Below are 26,409 nucleotides of genomic sequence, written 5' to 3'. Positions count from 1 at the left end.
CTGAAATCTTCTCCCCTTGTGCTGCATGTGCTAGCCCTCAGTAAGGATCTGGCCCTGATCCAGCAAAACACTTAAACCCAAATCAGTGGGACGCTACCCATGCTTGCAGTTAAGCATGTGGTGATGTGCTTTCCCTGGGCTCCAACAGCAGCTTAACATGAGTAAAGCCGTACGGGATCAGCCCAGTGGTCCATCTGGCCCAGTATCCCGTCTTCCAACAGTGGCCAGATGTTCAGGACAGCGGGGAGGGTGCCCAGCACTCAGGGAGGGGAGAATCATAGAATCATAGAAGAGTAGGACTGGAAGGGACCTCGAGAGGCCATCGAGTCCAGCCCCCTGCCCTCATGGCAGGACCAAGCACTTTCTAGACCATCCCTGAAAGCCATCTATCTAACCTCCTCTTAAATATCTCCAGTGATGGAGATTCTACCACCTCCCTTGGCAATTCGTTCCAGTGTTTGATCACCCTGACGGTTAGGAACTTTTTCCTAATGTCCAACCTGAACCTCCCCTGCTACAATTTCAGTCCATTGCCTCTTGCTGTATCCTCAGAGGCAAGGAAGAACAAGTTCCCTCCCTCTGCCTTATGACACCCTTTTAGATACCTGAAAACTGCTATCATGTCCCCCCTCAATCTTCTCTTTTCCAAACTAAACAAGCCCAATTCTTTCAGCCTTTCTTCATAGGTCATGTTCTCTAGACCTCTGATCATTCTCGTTGCTCTCCTCTGGACCCTCTCCGATTTCTCCACATCCTTCCTGAACTGTGGTGCCCAGAACTGGACACAATACTCCAGCTGAGGTCTAACCAGTGCAGAGTAGAGCGGGAGAATGACTTCTCGTGTCTTGTTCACAACACACCTGTTAATGCATCCTAGAATCATGTTTGCTTTTTTTGCAACAGCATCACACTGTTGACTCATATTTAACTTGTGGTGCACTATAACCCCCAGATCCCTTTCTGCTGTACTCATTCCTAGACAGTCCTTTCCCATTCTGTATGTGTGACACTGACTGTTCCTTCCTAAGTGGAGCACTTTGCATTTGTCCTTATTAAACTTCATCCTGTTTGCCTCAGCCCATTTCTCCAGTTTATCCAGATCCTTTTGAATTATGACCCTATCCTCCAAAGAAGTTGCAACCCCTCCCAGCTTGGTATCATCTGCAAACTTAATAAGTGTACTTTCTATGCCAATATCTAAATTGTTAATGAAGATATTGAACAGAACCTGTCCTAAAACAGACCCCTGTGGAACCCCACTAGTTATACTTTTCCAGCCGGATTGAAAACCATTAATAACTACTCTCTGGGTACGGTTATCCAGCCAGTTGTTCACCCACCTTATAGTAGCCCCACCTAAGTTGTATTTGCATAGTTTATTGATAAGTATATTATGTGAGACCGTGTCAAATGCTTTACTGAAGTCTAGGTATACCACATCCACCACTTCTCCCTTATCCACAAGGCTCGTTATTCTATCAAAGAAAGCTATTAGATTGGTTTGACATGATCTGTTTTTAACAAAACCATGCTGGCTGTTCCCTATCACCTTACCACCTTCCAAATGCTTGCAGATGATTTCTTTAATTACCTGCTCCATTATCTTTCCTGGCACAGAAGTTAAGGTGACTGGCCTGTAGTTTCCCAGGTTATTCTTGTTCCCCTTTTTACAAATGGGTACTATATTTGCCCTTTTCCAGTCTTCTGGAATCTCTCCCGTCTCCCTCGATTTTCCAAAAATGATTGCTAAAGGCTCAGATACCTCTTCTATCAGCTCCTTGAGGATTCTAGGATGCATTTCATCAGGCCCTGGTGATTTGCAGACATCTAATTTTTCTAAGTAAATTTTAATTTGTTCTTTTCTTATTTCAACTTCTAAACCTACCCCTTTTTCACTAGCATTCTCTATGTCAGGCATTCCTTCAGATTTCTCAGTGAAGACCGAAACAAAGAAATCATTAAACATCTCTGCCATTTCCAAATTCCCTGTTTCTGTTTCTCACTCCTCACTGACCAATGGCCCTACCCTCTCCTTGGCCTTCCTCTTGTTATCAATGTATTTGTAAAAAGCCTTCTTGTTTCCCTTTATGCTTGTAGCTAGTTTGAGCTCATTTTGTGCCTTAGCCTTTCTAATCTTGCTCCTGCATGCTCGTGTTGTTTGCCTATATTCGTCCTTTGTAATTTGTCCTCGTTTCCATTTCTTATATGATTCCTTTTTTATTTTGAGATCATGCAAGATCTCCTGGTTAAGCCAAGGCAGTCTTTTGCCATGTTTTCTATGCAGCGGGATAGCTTGCTTTTGGGCCCTTAATAATGTCCCTTTGAAAAGCTGCCAACTCTCCTCAGCCGTTTTTCCCCTCAGTTTAGCTTCCCAAGACTGCTGTTGGGACTGGGTGGACTGGGCTCCCCTCTCCCTGCCTCCTGCCCTTCCTCATTAAGCTTGTTGCATTTTTTCAGTGGGATTTACACCCCAGTTTGAAAACAAGTGAGCCAGAGGCTCGTCTAACACTGGTTAAGCGCTGGATTAGATAGTGGCAGGGAGAATGCTGCTTCGGAGGTGACTACATCTCACAGCCAAAGGCCTGGACCTGGACGAACAGCCGGAGCCAGCAGGATGGTTGAGGCTACTGTGTTTTGTACCCCAGCCTGCCACTAGATTCGCTGCTCTGCACCCATCACCCAACTTTAAGAAATAAATCGCCAGCATATTGCAGGCCTGGCTAGAAGAGCCTAGCCCAACAAACTGCCTTCTCTGGCAGGGAAGGCCTCTCCCCAGCCCTCAGGGCCTGTCGTGGCTCTTGGCCAGCTCCCACCAGCCTGGTGCACTTCGGAGGGGTCACTCGGGACCACTGTAACCTCAGCACTGAACCAGAGAGGAGCAGGGCTTGTGCCTACACTTCCGTAGCAGGAGGGAGTGAAAGCTGGCCCCTGCTGTGCACACCGGGTGGAAGGTGGCCTCAGGCAGGCCTCAGGAAGTCATGTCAGCACCAAGTGGGCACCGTGGGTGCTGTGGAAAGGCTCACCAAGTGGGAGGAAGACATGGGAGAGGAGAGTGGGGTTAGGTACCAAGAAGGCTTCCCATGTATGTGACTCCCTCAGCTCTCTGCTCCTTTTCTCCCTTCCCCACCCCAGGCCAGTCCCCTGATGTGCAAGTTGGAAATATAGAACCTTCTTGTGGGGCCAGCTGGGCAGCCCCCAAGTGTTACTCATTTACTCATGTAGCAGCTCTGTCTGTTCCAGCCCCCCTTACTCCCACGTTGCAACACACCTGATCTCTGCCTTGGAAGCCCAGCGTTGAGCTGCTTTCTGACACTGGTCTTTGTCCTGGTTCCCCCCAAGCATGTCCTGACAGTTTCTATGGCATGAACTGCCAGCAGCATTGCCTCTGTCGGAACGGCGGAACGTGTGATCCTGCCACGGGCCACTGCACGTGTCTAGAAGGATGGACGGGATTGGCTTGTGAGCTGGGTAAGCACCAGGAGGGGAGCACCTGGCCCTGCTAAGCACAGGCCATTGCAGAGCACGTGTGACACATATGACCCTCTTCCAAGATATTTTCCCTAATTTCACTTCAGTCATGTCCTGTCCCATGAGGTGAGTACAGTGCACTCTCTAACCTAATCTAACCTCATCTATACTCAGTTGAGACTGCAGCCAAGGGGCAGAACACCGGTGGTCTATGGAGCCATAATGCCAGTAGCCCAGTGGCTAGTCTTAGAACAAGCTGGTGAGAGCAGCAGGGTCACTAGCGTGCACTGTCTGGAGGTTGCTTACGCTGCAGCTGGGAATGTGCCTCCCAGGTGGAGCAGACAGACATGCACAAGCATTGCTTGAGCTAGAGCACCAAAACTAGCCAGCGGACATTGCAGGGAGGGTGAGGGCCAGCCGACTAAGCTCAGAGTGCAGGATCTGGGTGGGTTTGAAGGGGGAGCCAGCCCAGGTTCCCACCAGCATTTCAGTGTCCATGCTTCTGTTTGTAGCACACTAGCTTCAGCAAAGTGCTTTGTACCTGGGCAGAGGCAGCCGCTTGCAGCTGCCGTGCAGACATACGATGACTTTCCATCCCCGAGGAGCCGTTGTGGGTTTGTATTTCTGGGCTAAGATTCCACCACATTCCTTCTCTAAAACCACTTCCGTCACCTCTCTGGCTTCCCCTAGAGTGCGCGCCAGGCCGTTACGGCGTGAATTGCCAGCAAGCCTGCGACTGCCAGAACTGGGGGCTGTGTGACCATCAGACGGGCCGCTGCATCTGCCAGGCTGGCTGGACGGGGCAGCAGTGCCAAAGCCGTAAGTGAACGCCTAGGGGCCCACCAACAGCCGTAGCTCCTACTGACTTGGCAGGACAAGACGACGGGTGTGGCTGGCCTGAGCCCTCCCTCAAAGGAATCTTCCGGGAAGTCTCGTTACCTTCTTGTATTAAAAGGCTGCTTTTGATGCAGCAAGAAGAGCACAAGTCCTCTCTGCCGGCTGTAGCAGGGACTTTGCTGGGCACGTCAGTTGGAGGCACCAGGGAATTATCGAGTAAAGGAAGGTCCCCACATCTGGTTGGCACAGCTTATGAGGAAACATGCCACGGTTCTAGCTGTGTGAATGTGTTCCACCTGTTGCGGTGCTCCCCTCATGGTCTGAACAACGGGAATGTTCCTGGTGCTGTTCCCTGCATGTACCCAGTGCTGTATGGTCATGAAAAGGTCACAGCTCTTTCCAAGGACCTAACGAGTCACCCACCGCCCCCAAGGCCCACCATGGGCAAAGAAGGCACTTGCATCTGTGCTCAGCATTTCAGAGGGGCCTGGAGCTCTGGCCATCGCCGAAGCAGAAGCCCCAGGCCCCTTTGAAATGCAGTGGAGTACAGTGCACTGCTCTGCGGGCAGCTGAGAGGGAGCATGGGGGGGCCCAGGGCTGACTGCGGAAAACCCTGCCCCTTACTCCCTTGTCCTGGCTCCTGCCACCCACGTCCATGGGCCCATGGTGGTTGTTGGCACACTGCAGCCTCCCTTTGAAGTCGACGGCAAACCTGCAGGAGCAGACAAACACAAAGGGCTGCAGTGGCCCTGCACAGCAGCTGGCGAGGGGAGGAGAGGTGAAGCTGAAGTGTCACAGGAAAACCTCTTCCTGACCCAAGACTTGAATGGCTCTGTGCTTCTCCAGCTCACCTTCCCTCCCCGCCCCCGTTCCAGCTGCTGAGCTGACTTGCTGCTGGCACCTCTGGGCAGACCCCCGATCCCTGGCTGCTGTCCTCAGCCCCTCATCATCAGCAGGGCTAGGAGAAGTCCTGACATTCACAAACTGTTTCTCATGTGTCACTGTCAGCATGTGGCTCTGGGCTTCTGTCGGTAATGGGGGGGTGGCTGCACAGTTCCCTGGGTTGTTAGGGGGAAGCAGGCTGCAACCTGTAATATGATGTTGTAGGAGCATTTCTTGGTGTGGTGTGGGACAAGGTCAGGCAAGTCTAAGAGCTGTTTGAGGCTTTACAAAGCTAAGAAACTCTAATCTTCTTTCTCCTTCCTGAGTATCCCTTCCGCTACTTCTCTCTTGGCTGAGCTTTGTGGACGTTACATGACATGCAGCACCCTCCTGCTCCCTCTTAGCTTCTCCATGATCCAGAGCTGCTGTAGCTTTTGTCGTCTCTCTCTGTATCCTTCCTAGTTCTCGCACACGCGCCCATCGTGGGCATGGCTTTGATCTGTGTAAGGCAGCTCTGGGGGATTGTTGTCTCAGACAAAAACAGGACGTGCTCTCGTGGTTAGAGGAAAAGCAGCTGAGTTTTTGGATTCTGAGCCCTCTCATTGCTGAATATGGAGAGTTCCTCAGCATGGCCTTGTGCCCCTCTTCTTAGACGAACTCTAAGGCCAGCGTATGGGAGAGGCCGGGGCAGAGTTCTGAAGGCCACGTATGAAATTTGTTCTAGTGTTTTCCAGACTTGGATGATGCAAACTGCAGCCAGCAACTCCAGCTCTGGTTCTGCTTCTCTTTCCAGTTACAAAGTGCAGGAAAGTTACCCACAGACACAAATGCTAGGGGAAGATTCCAGAGGGCTGCTCTGTTCCACTGCCATCCTGCTTGTTACCTTCTCTTATTTGCATTGGACCAGAGCCACCAGGTTCTTCTGTGTGAGGAGAAAAGAGGCCCATGTCATAAGGAGGTTTGACTGGACTTGGTAGCCCCTCAGTGCAACACTAGCACTGTAACGTGAAACGTGTTTCACTTTACCATCCACCATCATGGTGGACCAGCAGGCACCCAGATTTTGGCTGAGTATTCAAGTCAGCCTCAAGGCACTTTCCCAGACCATGCGTCCGTGTTGCTGTGCTATTTGAAACTCTCTGCACCTGACCATCCTCTAGTCAAGTCATTGATCTTCACAGGGCAGCTGTCAGCAATGGGTTGTCACAATCAGATTGAAGATTTGCAGCAAAATTATTCAGGACACTTGCTGTCTTGTTGTAAGTAGAATTTCACTACCTTGAAGCCACTGTTTACACTGACATAAAGATTTAAAAATCCTGGCACTGGCTAGCTTGTCCCACCCCCACCAAAATTTATAATCCCTTCTTTGACTTCTTTTTAGGGCTCATTACTAAAAACTGTGCAAATGTGCCTGCATGAGATATGTGCCTGTGATGGGCAACCTGCAGCCCATTGGGGCTCTACCCTGCAGTCTGCACCCTTCTTGTTTGTTGCTCTTCCCCTCTCACCTTTCAAGAGACGGGGCGTGTGAGCCTCAGGTAGAACCCCAGTGGGCTGCAAGTTGCCCTGAATGCAGAGCCACTCATGTTGCCCACTCAGTAATCTTGAATTGCCCATCACTGCCACATGCCCGACTGCGTGCTTGTGGTTACTACATTTGCATGTGCACCTGTCTTGTCATTTGCACATGCAGGTACTGAATTTGTGTGCTCAGTCATGTTGACTAGCTGCCAGTTAGGTGTGTAGCTTGTGCATTGTGTAACTAACTTCTTTCAAAGTCAGGCAATGAATGTCCTAACTGGTTTCCCTCTGCTTTAAGAACCAGCTTTCTACTTCCTCCGTGATGAGAGGGTGCAAATGGTTCTTACAGTGATGATGCTGTCCTGGCACCTAGCTCCCACTACATAGTGCCAGGAGCAATACTTCCAATGGCATCTGGCAGTGTTAGAGAAAGAAACTTTCATGCCAAATCAGGACGGAGAGACTGTTGATGCAAAGATCAGTTTGTTGGCTCACAACTTGCTTTCTTCCCCTCTTTTTATCTGGCTCAGCTCTTCCTGTGGCCTCAGCACCTGCTTCCTCCCTGCCCTGGATTCTGCCAAAGTTTCTGACCTCATAGGCTGTTGTCTCAAAGAGAATGGGGATGTCACAGATGCAACATTCTGGGCCAAGTCCATCGCTTTGTGTGTGCATAAGTGTGTGCAGCTCCACTGCCTTCGGCAGGAGCTGTTTACACCCGTCTGACCCGACGACCTCAGTTTATGAACAGATGGGTCAGAAAATCCTTCACTTAGAAACAAGCCCAGGTTGTTGATAGTTACAGAGAATGGTAAAGAAATGCCGAGTTAATGGATTTCCTAGGGGACGGGCTATTTCAGAGGACGGGAGATGGTGCTCACAGGTTTGCTGTTGCTCAGAGCTGTTGTGATTAACACATAGTATTTTCTGGTGACTGTTCAGCAGTCTGTGTCATGTGATTTCATTCCCAGTCAACAAATTTCCCCTTTGACAGGTAAACCAGCGGCACAGCTGGAACTGGCTGCCTGCTTTTTTCCTGGTCTCAGCCAAGAGGCCAGGGACTCATTAGGCTACAGAGATCAAATTCTCCCTTGCTCCTAACACAGCTGCAGTACAGGTATTGGTTCAGATCAGGGCTGTGGCACCACAGCCAAGCCATGTTGGGAAGCATGCATAGCAGCTGCCCAAGCTGTACCTCTGCTGGGAAGGAACAGAGGACTCTGTCCTCCAGAGTCGTCTGTCTGGCACCTAGCTCTCCTGCCACAGGAAAGAAACAAACCTGGTCTATTTGATCCTGTTCCCAGTCTCCTCAGGCCCTGTTCTGCAGACCGATAGATCCTGTCGGACTTGTCAAAATAGGAAGTGAAATGTAAAACGTTCCCCCCAACACGAGAAAGCGAAAGGGAAATAAAACAAATGTTCCATGTCCATTGTAAGGGAGATCTGGGTTTCAATTGCCCTGTGTAATGAAACTAGATGCAACCTTTATTCATTCTGCACCGCCCCAGTAACCCTGTCTCATGCATGTGTTAATCCCTACAGCTTGCCCAGAGGGTACGTTTGGAGAGCGCTGCGCAGAGCAGTGTGCCTGTGGGGATGGAGTCTCATGCCACCATGTCACTGGTGCCTGTGACTGCCCCAAAGGCTGGCGGGGCCAGCGCTGTGAGAAAGGTGAGAGTATCACGCCCTCCTCGCATTGCCTCTGCATCATCGCTGATGGTCTGGGGATATTTCAGTGCCGATGAACCCCTGGAGTCGTGGGCACTTTGGGAACAAGTCTGATTTCTCTGGAGTAACCGACAAAGTGGGACTAGCTGACTTGGGGTGGGCAGTGGGCTATAGACAGAGGCTTTTATCTCTCGCACTGTAAGATGTGCTGCTGGCTGGGTGATGTCAGAGATCTAACCCCAAACAGTCCTCCGTAAGCTGGTTGCCACAGCGTTATTGGTGCCAATGGAGACCAAGAGGGACCCCTCAGCAGAGGCTAAGGACTAAATGGGTCACAGAAACTGAATGTTCGCTTGCCTCTGTCATGTCCTGCCAGGCCCAGGCAGCACCAAGGGAAGCTCATACAGCTGGTCCCCTGCTGCACCTGTTCACTGAAGAACAGTGCTTTCTTGGCCTGTCTGTCTGGCCTCTCTCAGCTCACTAGCAAGAGACATGAGCAGAGGAAGATGATCAGGAGGAGCAGACAGACCTTGAGACTTGTTCACTTACAGAAACATCAGCACTTTCCAGCACGTTGGACAGAAGGTGCCCAGTTGAGGCATGATGCACCTTCAGTTCCTATTGGTTTTCACTGGGGCTTTTATTTCCTTTTCTTTCCAGGGATGGCCAACCAGTTAGGGATAAGGAGCCATGGGGAGAGAATGCAAAGAGCTGTGTGACTAGAATGCAAAGAGCTACTTGTCATGTACAGCTGATATATAGATAGATAGATAAAAATAAAAATATAATACATGGCTCAATGCCCTCCCCCTCCCCCAGAGTCAGGAACCCCCAAACCCCTTCCCTGCTCTAACTCAATGCCAGCGACTCATCAGAGCCGCTGCTGCCGCTGCCCCAGAACTGCCACCACCACCATGCACTTCTCCCACCAAGTGCTGGGACGCGTGTATGGAGCAGCATACAGCCCTCCTGACGCGCACCTCTGAGAAGGAGCCACATTTCCGGCTCAAAGAGCCGCAAGTGGCTCAAGACTGCAGGTTGGCGATCCCTGCACTAACCCCTCCATTAAGTTTCATTTCAGGAGCGTAAAATTCCTGCTGGTGCTGGGCACTAGAAAGAGTTGGCCAATCTTTTGTCTTGATGTCTTTTCTCCCTCTTGTTTCCTTCCCACAGCCTGCCTCCCTGGTTCATTTGGAAAGGGCTGTGCCAGCCTCTGTGACTGTCCCCTGGGAGTGCCTTGCAACCATGTCACCGGCCAGTGCGGCTGCCCTCCGGGATTCACGGGCCTTGGCTGTGAGAAAGGTGTGGTGAATGGAGCAGCACTCCTCCAGTTATTAGCACAATCCAGATGGGCCCATTCATTACTACTAAACAGCAGTGCTTTGCCAAAGAGCAGCTCATGTCTGGCCAGCGGTGCATGCCCACTTAATCTTAGCAGAGCAAAGGGAGCCAAAGGGGAAACCAGACCAGCGTATTCCATCCAGAGGATTAGCAATAAATCAGAGTGAGAAAGAGCTGCTGAGTGTGTGAACCAGTGTGGGTGAAACGGGCATGAGAGCAGATTCTTCAGTGCTGTAAGTGAGCGTGTGGATGCACGACTGCCGAGGGAATCTTGTGTCTGGAAGTTCGTCCTGTTCTTTTCTGTCCTGTTCCTTTGTGGGTCCCCACCACTACCCCCATGTTCCTTATACCAGGACACACCAGCGAGACTGGTTCCCATTGCCCCTGGCTTTGAGTGGCGGGCGAAAGCTGTTCTAAATCGTGGCTCTGGATTTGCTACCAGTAAATCCTGCCCTATATTTGAGACCTGAACATGACGTACATTAGGGAATGGAATTGGGCAAGACATTGGCCCCCACAATAATGATGTGTTGTTTTCATCTCTTCTCTCCCTACAGCCTGTCTGGCAGGGACCTTTGGGCTGAACTGTGCTCAGGCTTGTCAGTGCCCAGCAGTGAACCAAGACTGTCACCCTGTCACTGGGGAGTGTATCTGTGCGCCTGGATATCATGGAAGTCAGTGCCAGCTAAGTGAGTTTGCGCTAACCTTTGTTTTCTCTTGTCAGGGTGCATGGGACCTCATCTGCAGCATCTCTGTTGGATGCTGCCAATCAGGGGCTGTGTTCTGCATGCTGAGTGTCCCCAGGAGAATCCATCATCATAGCAGAGCTGAACATCTTAGGGGTCAGAAAAGACCTTCCTTGTAGCGTTCACACCTAACGTATCAGAGGAGAGGGGACTGCACTATCTTCTGCAATGCTGGCACCAGGAAATGAACTCCAGGGAACTTGGAACTGCTCCACTGTGGCACCTCCTGCATTCGAGTTGCCTGCCACTCTACCTTCCCACTGGCTTTCCTTTCCTTTCCCTGCCTTGCACAGCTCGAGATGTTTTTAAACATTTCCCAGGTTGTGGCTTTGTGAACCTTGCTACTAATGGGGAAAATAAATTCTGCTCAAGCAGGCACATTCTGTTCCTTTGGTCCTCTATCATCTGTCCCTGCATGCTCTCATAGTATCACAGAACAGGAAGGAAACTCCAGAGGTCAAGTCCAGTACCCTGTGTTCATAGCAGGACCAAGCACCATCTAGACCATCCCTGACTGGTGCTGGTCTCACCTGCTCTTAAAAATCTCCAGTTATAGAGCGTCCACAACTTCCCTAGGCAATTTGTTCCAGTGTTTAACCACCGTGACAGTTAGGAAGCTTTCTCTGATGTCCAGCGTAAACCTCCCTTGCTACAATTTAAGCTCATTGCTTCTTGTCCTATCTTCAGAGGTTAAGGAAAGTAATTTTTCTCCCTCCTCCCTGTAATACCCTTTTAGGTACTTGAAAGCCGTTGTCCTGTCCCCTCAGTCTTCTCTCTTCCAGACTAAACAAACCCAGTTTCGTCAGTCTTCTCACACAGGTCATGTTGTCTAGACCTTTAATCATTTGTGTTGTTCTTCTCTGAATCGTCTCCAGTTTGCCCACATCTTCCCTGAAATGTGGCACTCAGGACTGGGCACAACACTCCAGCTTTGGTCTAATCTGCACAGGGCAGAATGGAAAAATTACTTCTCATCTCTGCTTACAACACATCCATTAACCAGTCTTCACACAGACACGCAGGCTTGCTCTCTCACCTACATTCTCACTTTCTTACTAATCAGTGAGTAAAATCGTGTGTCATCAAAACCAACTTAATGTACCCAAGTGCCACATTCTGCTGTTCCCCATCTAAACCAGAGGGAAGTTGGCTACATATCAACAAAGAACATTTTCCTGTGGTTTTCCCTGAAGAGTAAAACTCCTTGGATGAGTGTCTCTCTGCCAAAAGCAAGAAGGGCTACTGAGAGATCCCATCACCATTCTTCTTTGGCCTGTGCCACTGGAAGAAGGGCAGCACCTTATGGTAGCCCTCTCGAAATAATCTCCCCCACTTTCATTTTTGCTCATTTCTCAGTGCATGATTTTTAACAAGTGTCTCCTTGCTGCAATAATAGCTTCTGCCTTAAGAGCCTCCTTGAAAACCAGGGACTTTCCAGGTTATTTTACATAGATCAGTAAGAGTTGGTTAATGCGAGATAAAAGGTGGAATGGGCCTATAGGTGAGCAGCTGTCAGCTAAGAGCTGTTAGCATTTATCCATGTTCTGTGCTGTGTGTCTGCAGGTGCGGGGCAAAGGAACCCAGCATCACCTTGTGCTTGGATTATTTCTGTCACAGTATGTGGATTATATCCAATCAAAACAGCCCACTCCATCATGCTGGCCATTAGGCAAGAAAAACCTAAATCTTTGTGCTGCTGGCGTGAACATCATATCAGCAGGACTGGTTTCATTGGCTCACTGTGAGATTTTTATTCCAAGAAGTCAGGAAATCAGCAGCTTCTCACTCAAAACAGTCAGGGAATGACCTTCTCCTAGCCTTCTTGCACTGATTGAAGCCTATTGGGTAGTCATTCTCTGGCACGCATTCGTGTCAACAACATTTACGCCAACTATGAGCAAGTACTCTGGGGCTAAAAACATGTTTACAAATGTTGACATTGACAAGTATATTCACAGGCTTGCTAGATTGCCAGTGTGCTGCACTCTATTTGTAATCAGCTTGCCAGGTCAGCACCAACCTCATGTTTAATAATAGCAATTGGGGGGAGTCCCTTGCAGTGTATGTGTCTCTGCAGATGCCAGATGGTCAGTGTTTGGGCTTGGTCATTTTTCTAAGCTTTGGTTTTTTTTAATTGTTTTCCTCCCAGGATGCTCAGCTGGTTGGTATGGCCCCAGCTGTGAGCAGCAGTGTAAGTGCAAGAATGGAGGATCTTGTGAGACCACCACAGGGATGTGTCAGTGCCTGGCTGGATACATTGGTGCTGACTGCAGTGTTGGTAAGTGTTCAGGGAATCACCAGGGGAAGTCTGAAACTGAGTAGTGGGGTGCTGTAAATCACCCTGCGGTGAACCCTTGCATTGGCTGCTCTCGCGAAGCTTCATTTGCAGCCATGCACATGAATGTGATCCTGCCCTTCAGGAAACAGCAGCCTTTACAGTGCATGCCGCAGCCGAAGCATGTGGCAGGCCACTTTCAAGCAGAAAGTTTGCTTTCCAGGTCAAGCTTTGCAAAAGATTGCACTGACCATCTCCCACTGCCCTATTTAGCGAGGAGAGCAAGTGAATTCTCAGTCACTACCGAAGTTCATGGACCAGTCCTTTGTCTGCTGACTCCCAGGGACTCCTGTTTTAGATGATTCACTGTCCAAAGGAACAGTAAAAGCAGGGCTGCGTTCACCTGGGGCATTTCTTACACTTTTAAAGGTTTAAGACTTCAGCAAGGGAAGGGAGTCACTTAGCACAAAACAAAATAATAAGCCGCCCTCTACAAAATGCTGTAAATCAACATTGAACGATCGTGACAGCTTTGGTTGGTCTTCTAAGAACAGATTCATGAAGCCTTTTCCTCTAGGGTTCCAGCAAATGTTTTTTGTCACAACACCTGCAGGAGCAATGATGACCTGCCAAAAGTACTTTGGCAGAAGGGAGTTTTCTTATGGCTCCTGAGGGATGAGTGTTTTTGCTCCAAGCTCTGTCCTGATTCTAATGATATATTAGCAAAATAAAGGGAAAGTGATTCGCTGCAAAAAATTCTTGCTGTTGCCAAAATGGATTTCACCAGAGGGAGCTCCAGCTGCAGGTGGGAGTTTAAGATGATCGTGATGTGCAGATAGGTGATATTGTGCTTTACAGCATGAATGGATCATCTGTAGGGTCCGGAAGGAACCTTTTCTTCTGGGTACAGCACTAGGTGAGTCGGGTGCATTGGTTGTCCTTTCTCTGAGCCACACAGGAGAGGAGGTGGACAAAGAGCTGCTCCACTGTTATGGCTCCTAAGGAACTGATTTAATTTCTCACTTTTCTTGAAATGGAGTCACTTCCTTGCTGTGGTTTCTCTCTCTGCTCCGTAATTGCTGCCATTTGTGGAAGTGCTGCATTGATCTGGCCATTCGCTTGTGCACTGTCCCATGTCGTGGCTCTGGAGGTTCTCTTCAAATGCTTTCCTCCTCCAGCACAAGTGATCTTGATGGCACTTTTACTTTCTCTACCAAATCAGGTGTAAGATCACAAGGTTAGTGGCAGAGCCTGGAAAAGAACCCAAGAGTTCTGACTCCTTGTCTCAGTGCTGTAACCACTGGACACGTTCCCATATGCCCCAAAGCCAAACCCTGCTCCTTCCTTTTCAGACCACAACCAGCTTCTCAGAATGCTCCTGTGTTAAGGTCCTCATCTCTGATGGAAGTGAGACCTCTCTTCTCCCCTCTCCTAGGCTGCCCTGTTGGTCGCTATGGCAAGGACTGCATCCACCTCTGTTCCTGTGGAGAAGGAGCCACTTGTCACCACGTGACAGGCACCTGTATTTGTCCAGCCGGAAGAACTGGTCCCAGCTGTGAACACGGTAAACATTACCCATGGTGCCTTTCAACCCAGACAGGGCAAACCGCAGTGGTGGCTAGAAAAGGGCTGTAGGGTTAAGTCCAGGCACTCAATCCCACTCTCTCCTCCTTTGTCTTTTTCAGTCTGCCAGAAGAACCAGTACGGGTCAGGCTGCAAGCAGACCTGCTCCTGCCAGAATGGAGGCATCTGCCACCCATCCGACGGCTCCTGTTCGTGTGGGCTTGGGTGGACCGGGAAGTTCTGCGAACTGGGTGAGGCCTCTGGAGGTGCTCTGTCCTGGCCCCAGTCTGGCCATTGTTAAACTGAGTTTGGGTTTGGAACGAATGTCGTCTTTGCAGTGGCCATGTACATGGCTGTGTCCTGCCCCATAGGACACCCCCTCTGGCCTGGCCTGGCCTGGCCTCAGGATGTGCTCACGTCTGAGCCGTGTGTCAGTTTCTCTCACTAAACTGTGTTCCCCGCAGAGTGCCCACCAGGGAAGTATGGCGCCAACTGCCAGCTGAACTGCGCCTGCCACAATAATGGGACTTGTGACCCAGTGGTGGGCACCTGCCGCTGCAGCAGAGGGCACTACGGGCACTTATGCGAACACAGTAAGTTTGAGCTGCTGCTCCATGTTTGCTAAAGATGTTTAATGTGGGTGCCGGGCTGGTGGGGGGTGGCCATGTGGCGAGGGGCTGATCTGACTCACATAGGGCAGTGTGAACATCACAGCAGGTGAAAGACCCAATGGCACTGTCACCTCCAGACACACGCATCTAGGGGGGGCTTTGGGCTAGATCTCAGGAGAGCCAACAAATCCAGTGTCCTGTCTTAGAGGCTCTGTCAGAACTCTTGGTAATGCACCCAGCCAGCTCACCACCGCTCTGTCCCCGGGAGGGGTGGGCTTGTGGGCAAAGCAGCCCGATGAGCCACAAGAGCCCTGACGCATGTCAGCCTCCTGGTGGTCGTAAGGTTGCATAGCCCAGCTGGCGTGGCGCCCCTGTGTTTGGCAGCCCTGTCATGGGCAGGTTATCAGTCAAGTTAAAGAGGCTGGTGGTCCGAATGTCCAGCCCTTGTATTATGCATACACAACATGGCCCCTGTTAGCAACTGCTTAAAAACATCCTGGAGGTTTTTTGGGTTTTTTGATTTTTTTTTTTTTTCAGAAGACAGCAACATGGTCCCATCTGTGATGTCAGAAAAGTTTTGTTTCTTTGGGGTGCTCAGGTGGAATCTGTGTTTTATTTCTAACCCAGGTTACCTAGCAGTATGGTAGGAAAGGCAGTGCAGCCACACACCAGCATCCAAGGGAAAGATTCTGCCCCGTCTGGGTAGTTGCACACACTTGTGGACTGAATAGAGATACAGGATTTATGGCTTATTGCAGCAATCTACAGCCCAGCCTTTTTGTCCTATGACTGCAAAATTAGCAATGGGCCACTCTTCCATGAATGGTCCCTTAGAATGTGTGCTTACTACTTATACTAACCAATCTGTTCTGTCTTGCATTTAGCTTTGATGGTCAGAGTATCTTAGACCCAAAAAAGAGCGGTGTGTGGCTGGAGAGTTTCACTCTTTCACCAACAGAAGTTGATCTAATAAAAGATATTAGCTCCCCAGTCTTGTCTCACACACAATGCTTTGCATTTTCCCACTGAAATCTTTCCCTGTCGTTACTAAAATGGAAGCTGACTTTCACAGACAGACTCTACTCTGGCCTTCACAGGACGTCTGTGAAATAGTTCAGATGAGTGAAAAGTTAGCTGTTGTGTACTGAGCTTTCTTTTTTTCTTTCTTTCTTTCTTTCTTTCTTTCTTTCCAACCCACATTGAGAGCCATGGTTAATGGCTCCAGTCTTACTGAATTTCAGGAGCTGCCTGCTGATAATTTGCAAGCTCTTTGTTTGCAAGGTCTGTGTTTATGTAGCACCTGACACACTGGGGGCCTGCTGTGTGAGCAGGGCTCTTAGGTGCTACACTAATAAATGATCCATGGAGCTAAAAGGCAGGCTGAGTGCAGCAGCTGCTCTCTAGATGGAAAAGTGTCAGAAAGGCCATTGGTTAACTCCTCCCTCTCCTCCGTAACAAAGAACAGGAGGGCCCTGTGCCTTTCAGAACTTCCCAGCGTAGAGTGCTCATGATTTCTCTCAGGAGTCAGTGGGAGGGTGAGCTGCTGGGTCACCCCTCACTATGAATACCACCCCATTGAAGTAATCTGTGTTCACTAATGACCTTTCCCACTGGCTTCCTCCCCAGCCTGCCCTCCAGGTTTCCATGGACTTCGTTGTCAGGAGTTATGCAGTTGTCAGAATGGAGCGACTTGTGACCCCGTGACCGGTCAGTGTCTGTGTCCTGCTGGCTTCCACAGCGACCGCTGTCAGACAGGTACCCATCGCTTCCGCCCATTTCCCATCCATGGGGCCAGTATTCCCTGTAAGCTGAGCACTTGGGCGGCTGCACTAGAGAGATCCAGGTGCCGCCCAGCTGATTAGCTGAACGCCCACAGTGAGCAGCGTGTGTTTGTGTGGGTGGTGCACATTCGCACATGTCTTGGTGCAGAAAATAAAATTTATTCTGCCCATGGAATGCTGCCACTGCCATCAGTGACTGTCCTGCCAGCCGACAGCAGTGGCACTAAGTGTGGTATGTGGGGAAGGTACCGCTGAAAAGGGCAAGGGCCCAGTAAGTCTGAGGTGGTATTTGCTAGCCAGAGGGCTTACCGCCCACTCGTCACACATCAAACCCCAGTGGTAGCTGAGTAGAGCCAGCCCCACTGTGGTGCTCAGAGGGGGAACTGCACCAGAGATGATGGAGACAGCAACGCAACCCTGGTGTTCTGACTTCCAGTCAGTCCCTGCTGTGATCCCAGACTGCATTCCTTCACAGTGATTAGAGGAGCGCCTAGACGCCAGCCTTCTGTGATTCTGAGCCAGTTGGAACGACTCAAATTGAGACAAGCAGAGGCACAACAATATACAAATAATCCAGCCGTTCTTTCTCTGCACTCTCCCCGCCCCCCGCCCCTCCAAATCGAGAGCCCAGGACCAATCGCCACATCAGAATTGGGACCTGTCACAACAGAGTCCTTTTGGTGGTGGGGAGTAGCCCTTCCCCTGCCTGAAGAGGGAAGATGCAGACGGGGTCTCCTGGTGCCTTGAGAGTATTTCCACATAAGGAAGATTGTCTCTTGCCTGGGGGCTGAGTCCCACAGGACTGGCTGTGAATTTCATCACTGGGAAGATCGAGTGTGAAAAAGCCCAGGCCAAAGGGCTGGAGATCTTTGTATGGCCCCTCACCCAGTCCCTTGTGCCAACAGGCTGTGAGGTGGGTCGGTTCGGAGAGAGCTGCCAGCAGTTGTGTGACTGTGAAGAAAACACACCGTGTGATCCAGTCACTGGGCACTGCCTGTGTCCTCCCGGCAAAACGGGTGCCCGGTGTGACCTGGGTGAGTGTGGGTCATTCATGAGTGGAAATCACAGTGGGTGGGCCTAGGGTGGGCCTAGGGTGGGCGTGCTGTCATCACTCTCCTGTTGGGGGCCGGGAATACTGAAGGGAGGGGTATTTCTGGGGCCTCGCCATAAGGCCTCAGACCCGGTTCTCCTTGCACAAATAGGAAAGGGGAGCGGTGCCCATTGTCTTGGTAGGACACGTTCATCAACCACAATAGGGCAATGATGGACATGAGGGAGGGATGGCTTCCTAGGGGCTGCAGGGCCGTTCACCTCTAGGTCTCCCAGCAGCAACTGAATGCCATGGCCTGTCTCACGCTTGCTGGAAGGGTGTCCCCATCACAACCCCCTCTTCTGCGCTGATTGTTGGCTGAAGTCAGAAGCCAGTAACCGAATGGAACTGGAGCTCCCCTCTGGGACTTTGAGGTGGTCTGACAAACCCAGGAGTGAGGCACAGCCTGGGAGCAGCCAGTCCCCTCCCTCTCCTATGGCAAACTTCCCATTACTTCGCCACGCCTGCGCCGTGTTCTGCCACCTCTAGGTCAGGGAATGCTTTGATAGCAAGGTGAGCCAACGTGCCGAAAGAATCGCAGCTTCTCCACACGGCCTCTCTGCCTTTCTGACCTCTGCAGACTGCCGCCTGGACAAATTCGGCCCAGACTGCGCCCTGACCTGCGACTGTGCCACTCTCAACTCCTTCTGCAATGCTCAGAATGGCCAGTGCACCTGCATTAATGGGTACCTCGGCCCGACCTGTCAGGAAGGTAAGCTCAGGCTGCAGCGCTGGGATTTCCCTGCTTCACACAGCACTGGTAACCGATGGCAAAGGCAGGGGCAAGATAAAAATGGTTGTGGTCCGTGTTTGAATGTGGGGGCCCCCCCACTCGCACTGTGACATTTTCCAGGACAAATGCAGTCTAGCGTAGACAGCCCCATTGTCCGCTAGATTCTGCCTGCAGGTTCACTGCTACAGTGGTGGGGGAATGGTAATGGCCGGGGCATCTTCTCTCTAACTAGCATTCCTGGCCCGGGAAACAGCTCACACACCCAGAATGGCAGGATAAAACATTTGCGTCTGTGACATTTCCTGCAAATTGTGCCGTCGGCCTCTAATATCTAAAGCTGACATTCAAAGTTAGTCCAAGGCGAATGGTTTGTTTCATGCCCAGGAATTAATTCGACCCAGCAACGGCAGAGTGCATAAACCTACTTTCCTTCAAAAGATTTTAATCTAGCAGCCCCTCTGTTAATATAATGGAAAATCTGATACTGAAGTAAATCACACCAGTTCTTCTCTTCCTTAATTGTATTAGAGTAACTGGAAATGTGTACATACAACTATAGAAGCTGGTGATGTAATAATGCTTACATGGTTCAGAGTACTTTCATGTCTTGATATATATATATTGGTTGCAAAGTGCAATGGAAGTTGCTATAAAAATGCTTACTGTGCTCAATACTGAGGCAGAATAGGAACACAGGGCAATTAGTTTGCTGTACTGGTCCCATTTCATTTCACATCAGAACACAGATTTGTTAAATCAAAACAAAGCATTTCTCTTCTGTTTTGGTAACACAGCACAAGGTTCCAAGCCACCCGTTCTGGAATGGGAATGCTGCTGTGAAACTTCCCCTGAACAAACTCCATGTTCCTGGGGAATGTGAGCATTTTGATCGCACCAGCATTTTCCACTGGAAAGCTTTTGACCAGCACTAGTGAACTCCCCTTTCATTAGTGTTGTGGGCCTCTCAGGAGATGCCATGCAAGCAGTGCTGGGTTACCTACACGTACCACTGTGCCTGTCTGCCCTAGAAATCCCAGCTTAAACGCGTCCTTCTCTTGTTTTGGCAGGTGGCCCACCCCGTCTTTTATCCAGTGAACAACGGAGCCCCCAGCCAGGTCAGTCACAGCTCTTCCCTAGGCAAGAAATTATAGTAAAGTGACCCTGGAGCCCAACAGCTGGGAAAAGAGAACCCTACTGCCGGAGTCAGCTACAAGGGACGCGATGGGGGAAGGCATATATAGGCTTAGCTTCTGCTGTCAGAGCCGGGAGCCAGCAGAGAGGCAGCCCACGCAGGGTAGAGCACCCCGAGGGAAGCAGCCCTCCCACAATCGTTAGCCAAAGCAACCCGGGAGCTGGACCTGAGAAGTACTTGCCAAAGGGGTGTGCATTAGGAGGTGGAGAGGTTTCACTTTCTGACCCGGAGGGTGCGATGGCACTAGTCATCCTACACTTGTGAGGGCCCATCGGCAGTGACGCCATGGCAGTGTGGCACTAGCTACAGAGCACCCAGCTACGTTACCGCTCGCCTGGGTAGCGCTCGCCGGCGCGCTGCTGGAGCAGACGTCAATGGACTGCGCCTGCCAGCTGGCAACAAAAATTACTATACAGCTCCAGAAGGGTGACCAAAGCTAGTGCCTCCCTGACCCTGATGTCCAGACTAGCGGGGAGGTGGGGGAGCCAAAGCTGAAGCCAAGAGATTCAGCCTGCAAAGGGCTGTAGCCTGAGCTCCACCATCCGGGGCTGAAGCCCAGGCAGTAGGGCTCAGGCTTCAATCCTGGGCCTCAGCAAATCTAAGCCAGCCCTGGAGACCTCATTAAGATGGGGTTATGACCCACTTTGGGTTCCTGACCCACAGTTTGAGAAATGCTGCCTTAAAGAGAACCAACAACATTTGGTGGCACAACGCGGCACAGGAGCAGAGATGGAGTAGGCTGACTGACCTATGATCCCAAGCCTCTTATGAGATCTTCCCTTGCTCCCTCTTCTCTTGCAGATGTGGCATCTAGAATACCTTATCCGTTCTCTCCCAGGGGAGTGAAACATTAGCTCATACTGCCATCATGTTCAAGGAAACTAAGAGTCCTCTTTTAACCAAGCCCCTTGGCTTTCTGCAGTACCTCTCTTAGCAAACACTAACCACACAGGAGTTCTTTTGGTGACAATACTGGACTACCTACGCTCTGAAATTCAGCTCTGCAGAAGTTTGAGGCTAACACACAAAGCTCAGCTCAGCTCTGCAAGGGGACTGTGAGCAATTGTGTAAAAAGCCACACACCTGGAAGAAATCCTGTTGGAATTTCATGCTCAACAGAGGACCACAGACCTTGGGAAGCATTTTGATTTTACTCTATAATAGAGAAGATGTGGTTTTCCTCCAGTGGGCAATTACTGGACTTCTGCAACTCATCCTCTAATTTTTTTTTATTGTCTGCCTGAAATTTTAATCAAAGCACATATTTATGTAAAGATATTTATGGGAAGATGTACAAATGTGTTTTCATACTGGGTAGCCAAAGACCACGGCGCCAGAGTGTGGATGTGCTGCATCACTTGATTTTTGAACTTGTGAGCAGTCTTTTCTTGTAGTTTACCTTTGGCCATGGTGCTGTAATAAAATAAACATTCAATTAGTTGGTCATAAGAGCATTTAAGTTCCAAAATGTACTGTAAGTCCTGGTTCCATAGAGGAGAATTTGATACTCATGGATGACGAGGTCTCTGGGAATTGTGCAAACTATGTTAAACTAATAAGACTTGACTTACACGGGACTGCTTCTTCTAGCATCACATGATCTAGGAAACACAAACTTGTTTTTAGTAGCATGTATATACAATAGTGGGTTGTGGTAGCATTGTATTTGTAACCTTGTTTTTCATCAAATGAGCAACGAGTCTTTCCAAGTAAACTTGGTCAGGCCCCAGACAGTGGAGCTACTAAACCACTTATCCTAGAGATGTTTTAAGGGGGAGTTTGAAGTGTTTTGCACTCTGTTTCACAGCACAAACTCAATATGTTACACTCATCCCCTCCACAGGCTGGGTCTGAGAAATTTTTCTGCTTTAAAAGAAAAATTAGCCTAGCTGCTCATTTGAGGAAAAGTTATTTATTTATGTATGTTCCACTTTGTACTCCCTTGAACCGAGGATTGCTAGAACTCAGTATTATGTCAAAACAACAAAAAGTGGTACCCAGTTTGGATTATAATAAAAGCTAAAGGGAATATGGTTTCATTGCTTAATATCCCCCATATAGATTTACAGCCAGACCACACTGTGTGTGTGCATAGGAAAAAGCAATACCGAAGTGTTTGCTACAGAGTGAAATGGATACCACATCTACGCAGGTATAGGTCCAGTTGTTCTGGACGGTGTCAGACAAGAATCCCAATTTCACCTTCTTACTGGGAATCTTAGAGAGAAACACTGTAAATGCGTTGAAATGTATCTTCATAAACAGCAGTCCAAATACGCTGTGCAACAAGGTTATCCTGCTGATAAAAAGTAGAGCAAAAGGCTATTTTTCTCTTCTATCGCTTCTGTTGTGACTGAAACAAACTTATACAACTGAGTTAAAACTGTTTGACTGCATACCTAATGAACACATAACTCTGATTTTTGCATTTACTGATTATTAGTAGTACTTAAAATCACAACTACGGTTTACATTTATTATTGAATCACCCTTCTTTGTTGTTTTCATTATCTGACGTTTACCAGCTACCACTGAACAGAATTGAGCACTTTCATGTAGTTATGAATCACAAGGGCTATGTCTACATGGGCACGCTACATCGAAATAGGCTATTTCGATGAATAATGTCTACACGTCCTCCAGGGCTGGCAATGTCGACATTCAACTTCAACGTTGGGCAGCACCACATCGAAATAGGCACTGCGAGGGAACGTCTACACGCCAAAGTAGCACAGATTGAAATAAGGGTGCCAGGAACAGCTGCAGACAGGGTCACAGGGCGGACTCAGCAGCAAGCCGCTCCCTTAAAGGGCCCCTCCCAGACACAGTTGCACTAAACAACACAAGATCCACGGAGCCGACACCTGGTTGCAGACCCTGTGCATGCAGCATGGATCCCCAGCTGCCGCAGCAGCAGCCAGAAGCCCTGGGCTAAGGGCTGCTGCACACGCTGACCACAGAGCCCCGCAGGGGCTGGAGAGAGAGCGTCTCTCAACCCCTCAGCTGATGGCCGCCATGGCAGACCCCGCTATTTCGATGTTGCGGGACGCGGATCAGCTACACGTGCCCTACTTCAACGTTCAACTTCGAAGTAGGGCGCTATTCCCATCCCCTCATGGGGTTAGCGACTTCGACGTCTAACGTCGATTTCAACTTCGAAATAGCACCCAACACGTGTAGCCGTGACGGGTGCTATTTTGAAGTTGGCGCCGCTACTTCGAAGTAGCGTGCACGTGTAGACGCGGCCAAGAAGCAACATAAACAAACCATGTGTTCCTATAGAATTAGATATGGCTCTACAGTTAACTTGATAGGGTCACAAACTGTAACTGCCAGTGATGTAGGAGCAGTTTAGCCAAACACCAGAGGGCCCCATGTGTGCTGTGGGCTTGTGACCATTCCCAAATGTTTTAGGCTATCAGTGAACTGCTTAGCCAAATGGTTGTTTTGATAAGATAACTGTCCCCATTGATGTTTTGTGCTTTGAAATCCCTGCTATGCTGTAACAAGACTTCTACAGGAAAGGTTCATGGTGTCTTAGCATTGCCTTTGATTGAACTGCTGTCATTAACTGACACCACGGCAAGAGTTTGTGCATTTCCTTTTGCACGTGCAATTTTCCAAGCATCCCACATTAGAGAGTTGAGACCAAGGGACTGATGTACCTTGAAGAGCAGTTTCATTAGCTGGTGGAATAGTTTACACCAGGTGAGCTGCCTACAGCAGTAGGACCCTGGCTAGGGTTCTGTTTTCCCTGTAGACTCTGCCATGATTGCACAGTGTCTAACGCTCATTTAACTAGGGACAGCAGCACAGGGTGAGTTCCATGTTTTGCCTGATTGAACTCATTGGCAAAGCCCCTGTTGCTTTAATTGATTGTTGTGGTGCCGGACTCAGCCCCTGATGGCAGTTTCAGTAGTAGAAACACCACCAATGGGGTGAGGTAACAAGTCAACAATCCAATCATCATTTAGGCAGCTGTACTCACGAACCAAAAAGTGGAGTAAAAGTAGATGGAGGAATGGGCGGCTCGCATTTGAATTAGGGTTTCCCTGACTGTGAAACTTAATGAGGAATAACCTTGGATGTTGTGAATAAGCCTCCAAATTACCCCAGTGAATGTGCCAACCGCAGTTTTTCTTAAGCAAGCCTAAGCTAACTCATGGCATCGGCGTGTCGGCCCCCTAGCCATTGATATACTTCACCAAGTTAACCGCTTAAAGTGCACTGCTGCTAGGACGCAGGCCCTCGTCACCCCACGAAGACTGGTCCTTGTAGCTCTGTTGGGCCTAGGTCTTAAAGACAGGCCAGGTGAGGTCATTTTTTGGTTTGTGGCCCACCTTTTGCTGGTGAAAGGGAGGCGTGTGAGAGCTCTTTTCCCAGTGACAGGGCCCAGCCCTGACAAAGACTTGCTGGAATGCAAAAGCTTAGCTGTTACCAGCCAAAGGTGATACAAGTCCCTTGTCTACCCTGCCGCCGTGAAAACACCACCATTTGTGCAACACCGGAGGAGGTGGGCTTTCTTGTGCTGCCGCAGCATGGGCTGCAGTAAACTTGGGCTCAATTCCCTGCTCTGCCACAGGTGACATTGGTTGTATCAATTAATCTCTGCACGCCTACACCTTTTTACCTTATTTGTTCAAATTGTTAGGTGTATAGCGCAAGGGCTTTGCTCTGATGCAGGTTTGTACTGGCTGCCATTCTCAGTGGGCCTCTGCATGTCACTGTACTACATGCCTAACTAATAATGGGACACAGAACAGTCAGTGCAAGGTGTGTGTGACACAAACCATGACAGACCAGCAAACCCAGGCGTAAATAGGAAGAAGTTGAACTCTCGCTCAACAGTGATTGGTATTTGCATCACACATGCCAACCGGATGTGCATAAAAGGCACCGAACAGAATATCCAGTGCTTGAGCAATGTCTTTTAAGGAGCTCTTGCTGCCGGTGCCACTTCAAAATGACTTTTCTTTTAGGGCTGTCAAACAATTAAAAAAATTAATATGATTAATGATGAAATGTAAAAAAAAAATTAATCGCACCGTCAAACAATAATAGCAATACTATCAATTTAAATATCTCTGCAATAATTCAATAAATACTGCCATATAATTAATGCATTTGTGTCCTCCCGCTGCAGGGAGGGCTGAGCCCCTGGGCTGGGAGGGCACACTCCCACCATGGGCAGTGCAGAGGTCGGGTGGTGGGAGGGGGAGACGCACACCCAGACTTAACTTTGGCGGGGCAGTCCCAGCCCCAGCAGGTAAAGAGAGGGTGGTTTGGGTGAGCCCTGTGGCCGCGGGGGCGGGGGGTGGGGGGGAGGGGGAGCGCCCAAGGTAGTCGCAGCTTGGGCAAGGCCCACCACCACTGGTTTGTTTTATGGGAGGGGAGCGGGATAGGGCAGGTGACCACATTTTCCTGTGCCAAACAGAGCACATCTGGCTTCCAGCAGTTTTTGGGGGTGGGGTGGAGGGGGGGGGTGCGCGGGGTGGGGGCGGGGGGGAGTGTAGCCCATGTCTTAGCTGCCCAGTGAAAGGGCATGCTAGTGATAGCCTATGGTGGGTCTCAGGGCAGCAAAATACCCTAGTAGGGCCTCGCACAGGGCTGGTCCTGCTCAATGTCCCTGCAGCTGGGCCCTATTCCTGGGCGCCCCCTGGTGGTGGGTTGCATTACTGTGCTTCACCAGGGATGGCGCCCTCCTGAGCAACACCCACCACACTGATCGGCGTTTGTGTCTAACATGTTAATGGTGCCCACGTTACTCGCCAGCCTTACCGTGAGGGACTTGCCAGCCCTGAGTCTTTGGCCGTGCACTGCATCGCTCATGCACCAAATGCGTGTTCTGGCAGGGGTACACCTAGCCATCCGCTGTGAACAAGCAGGGCATATGGCTGGCGGTTTGGGCGGGGGCGGGGGCAGTAAAATAAAAGGCCCATGAGGCGCCAGCGTTTGCCCAGCAGGTAATGCCTGGACAGCTGGGACAACAGCAAATCACGGCTGTGCCAGGCATAGTGTGCGGCTGGGTGACAGAACTCCCCAGATGTGACACCAGATGTCACCATAACTGAGCTACAAAGGCAACTTTGGCGCAACTGCCACTGGCCTGACCGGGCTGTGGGTGGTTTGTGGGGTTTTTTTTTTTTTGGGGTGGGCGGGGGGGGTGTGCTTTCCAATGCTGACCATTAGGCATGGCTCAGCAACCTGTTTGCCTACCCAAGAAGAATTGAACGGACCCTTGTGTGGTCCTCCAGGCCAAGCGCTTATCCTCCCAGCAGGGCTGACCAGACCTTGTGCCCCCGGGGGGGGGGGGGGGGATTAATAGCACAACCATGCCGGGGGGGGGGGTCCGCCGTCCCCCCCCCCCCCCCCCCCCCCCCCCCCCCCCCCCGGGCAAAGAATGCTACCCCCAACCTTTTTTTGTAACCTTCCTGCAAAGACATACACACAGGTTTGTAAGACAGCCCTTGTGTCAGTCTGGGTTGGTGCACCACTGAAGTCAATGCCAACCCTGCATGCGTGCGTGCGTGTGTGTACACGCCCACGCCCTTGAAGGGGGGGTGGGGGGGCTCAGCCTCAGCTCCAGCACTAGTGGTGTGCGCCCCTTTTCTTTTTACTAATGTACTGCATTTAAACATCAGCTATACACCGCCCCCAACACACACACACACACACACGAGAGGTCTTAAAAGCGCAGGGTG

At 50.1% G+C, this 26,409-nt stretch overlaps 1 protein-coding gene across 1 annotated transcript in view; it reads left to right on the top strand.

Annotated features, from left to right (window-relative positions):
* The window catches only part of MEGF6 (multiple EGF like domains 6), a 119,948-nt gene extending 97,756 nt beyond the window's left edge, over positions 1 to 22,192 (top strand). The window contains exons 25-38 of the mRNA XM_075017981.1: positions 3,340 to 3,468; positions 4,159 to 4,287; positions 8,251 to 8,379; positions 9,550 to 9,678; positions 10,275 to 10,406; positions 12,613 to 12,741; positions 14,174 to 14,302; positions 14,424 to 14,552; positions 14,766 to 14,894; positions 16,539 to 16,667; positions 17,599 to 17,727; positions 18,364 to 18,495; positions 19,584 to 19,631; positions 20,510 to 22,192. Coding sequence (XP_074874082.1) covers positions 3,340 to 3,468; positions 4,159 to 4,287; positions 8,251 to 8,379; positions 9,550 to 9,678; positions 10,275 to 10,406; positions 12,613 to 12,741; positions 14,174 to 14,302; positions 14,424 to 14,552; positions 14,766 to 14,894; positions 16,539 to 16,667; positions 17,599 to 17,727; positions 18,364 to 18,495; positions 19,584 to 19,631; positions 20,510 to 20,562 — 1,655 coding nt within the window. The 3' untranslated portion in view covers positions 20,563 to 22,192. The remainder of the gene's footprint in view (positions 1 to 3,339; positions 3,469 to 4,158; positions 4,288 to 8,250; positions 8,380 to 9,549; positions 9,679 to 10,274; positions 10,407 to 12,612; positions 12,742 to 14,173; positions 14,303 to 14,423; positions 14,553 to 14,765; positions 14,895 to 16,538; positions 16,668 to 17,598; positions 17,728 to 18,363; positions 18,496 to 19,583; positions 19,632 to 20,509) is intronic.
* Positions 22,193 to 26,409: the final 4,217 nt, after the last annotated feature.

Source organism: Carettochelys insculpta, chromosome 23, assembly GCF_033958435.1.
Source record: "Carettochelys insculpta isolate YL-2023 chromosome 23, ASM3395843v1, whole genome shotgun sequence".
Classification (NCBI taxonomy): Eukaryota; Metazoa; Chordata; order Testudines; family Carettochelyidae; genus Carettochelys; species Carettochelys insculpta.
The sequence above is the reverse complement of the archived record's forward strand: the minus strand, read 5'-3'. Positions and strand labels throughout refer to the sequence as shown.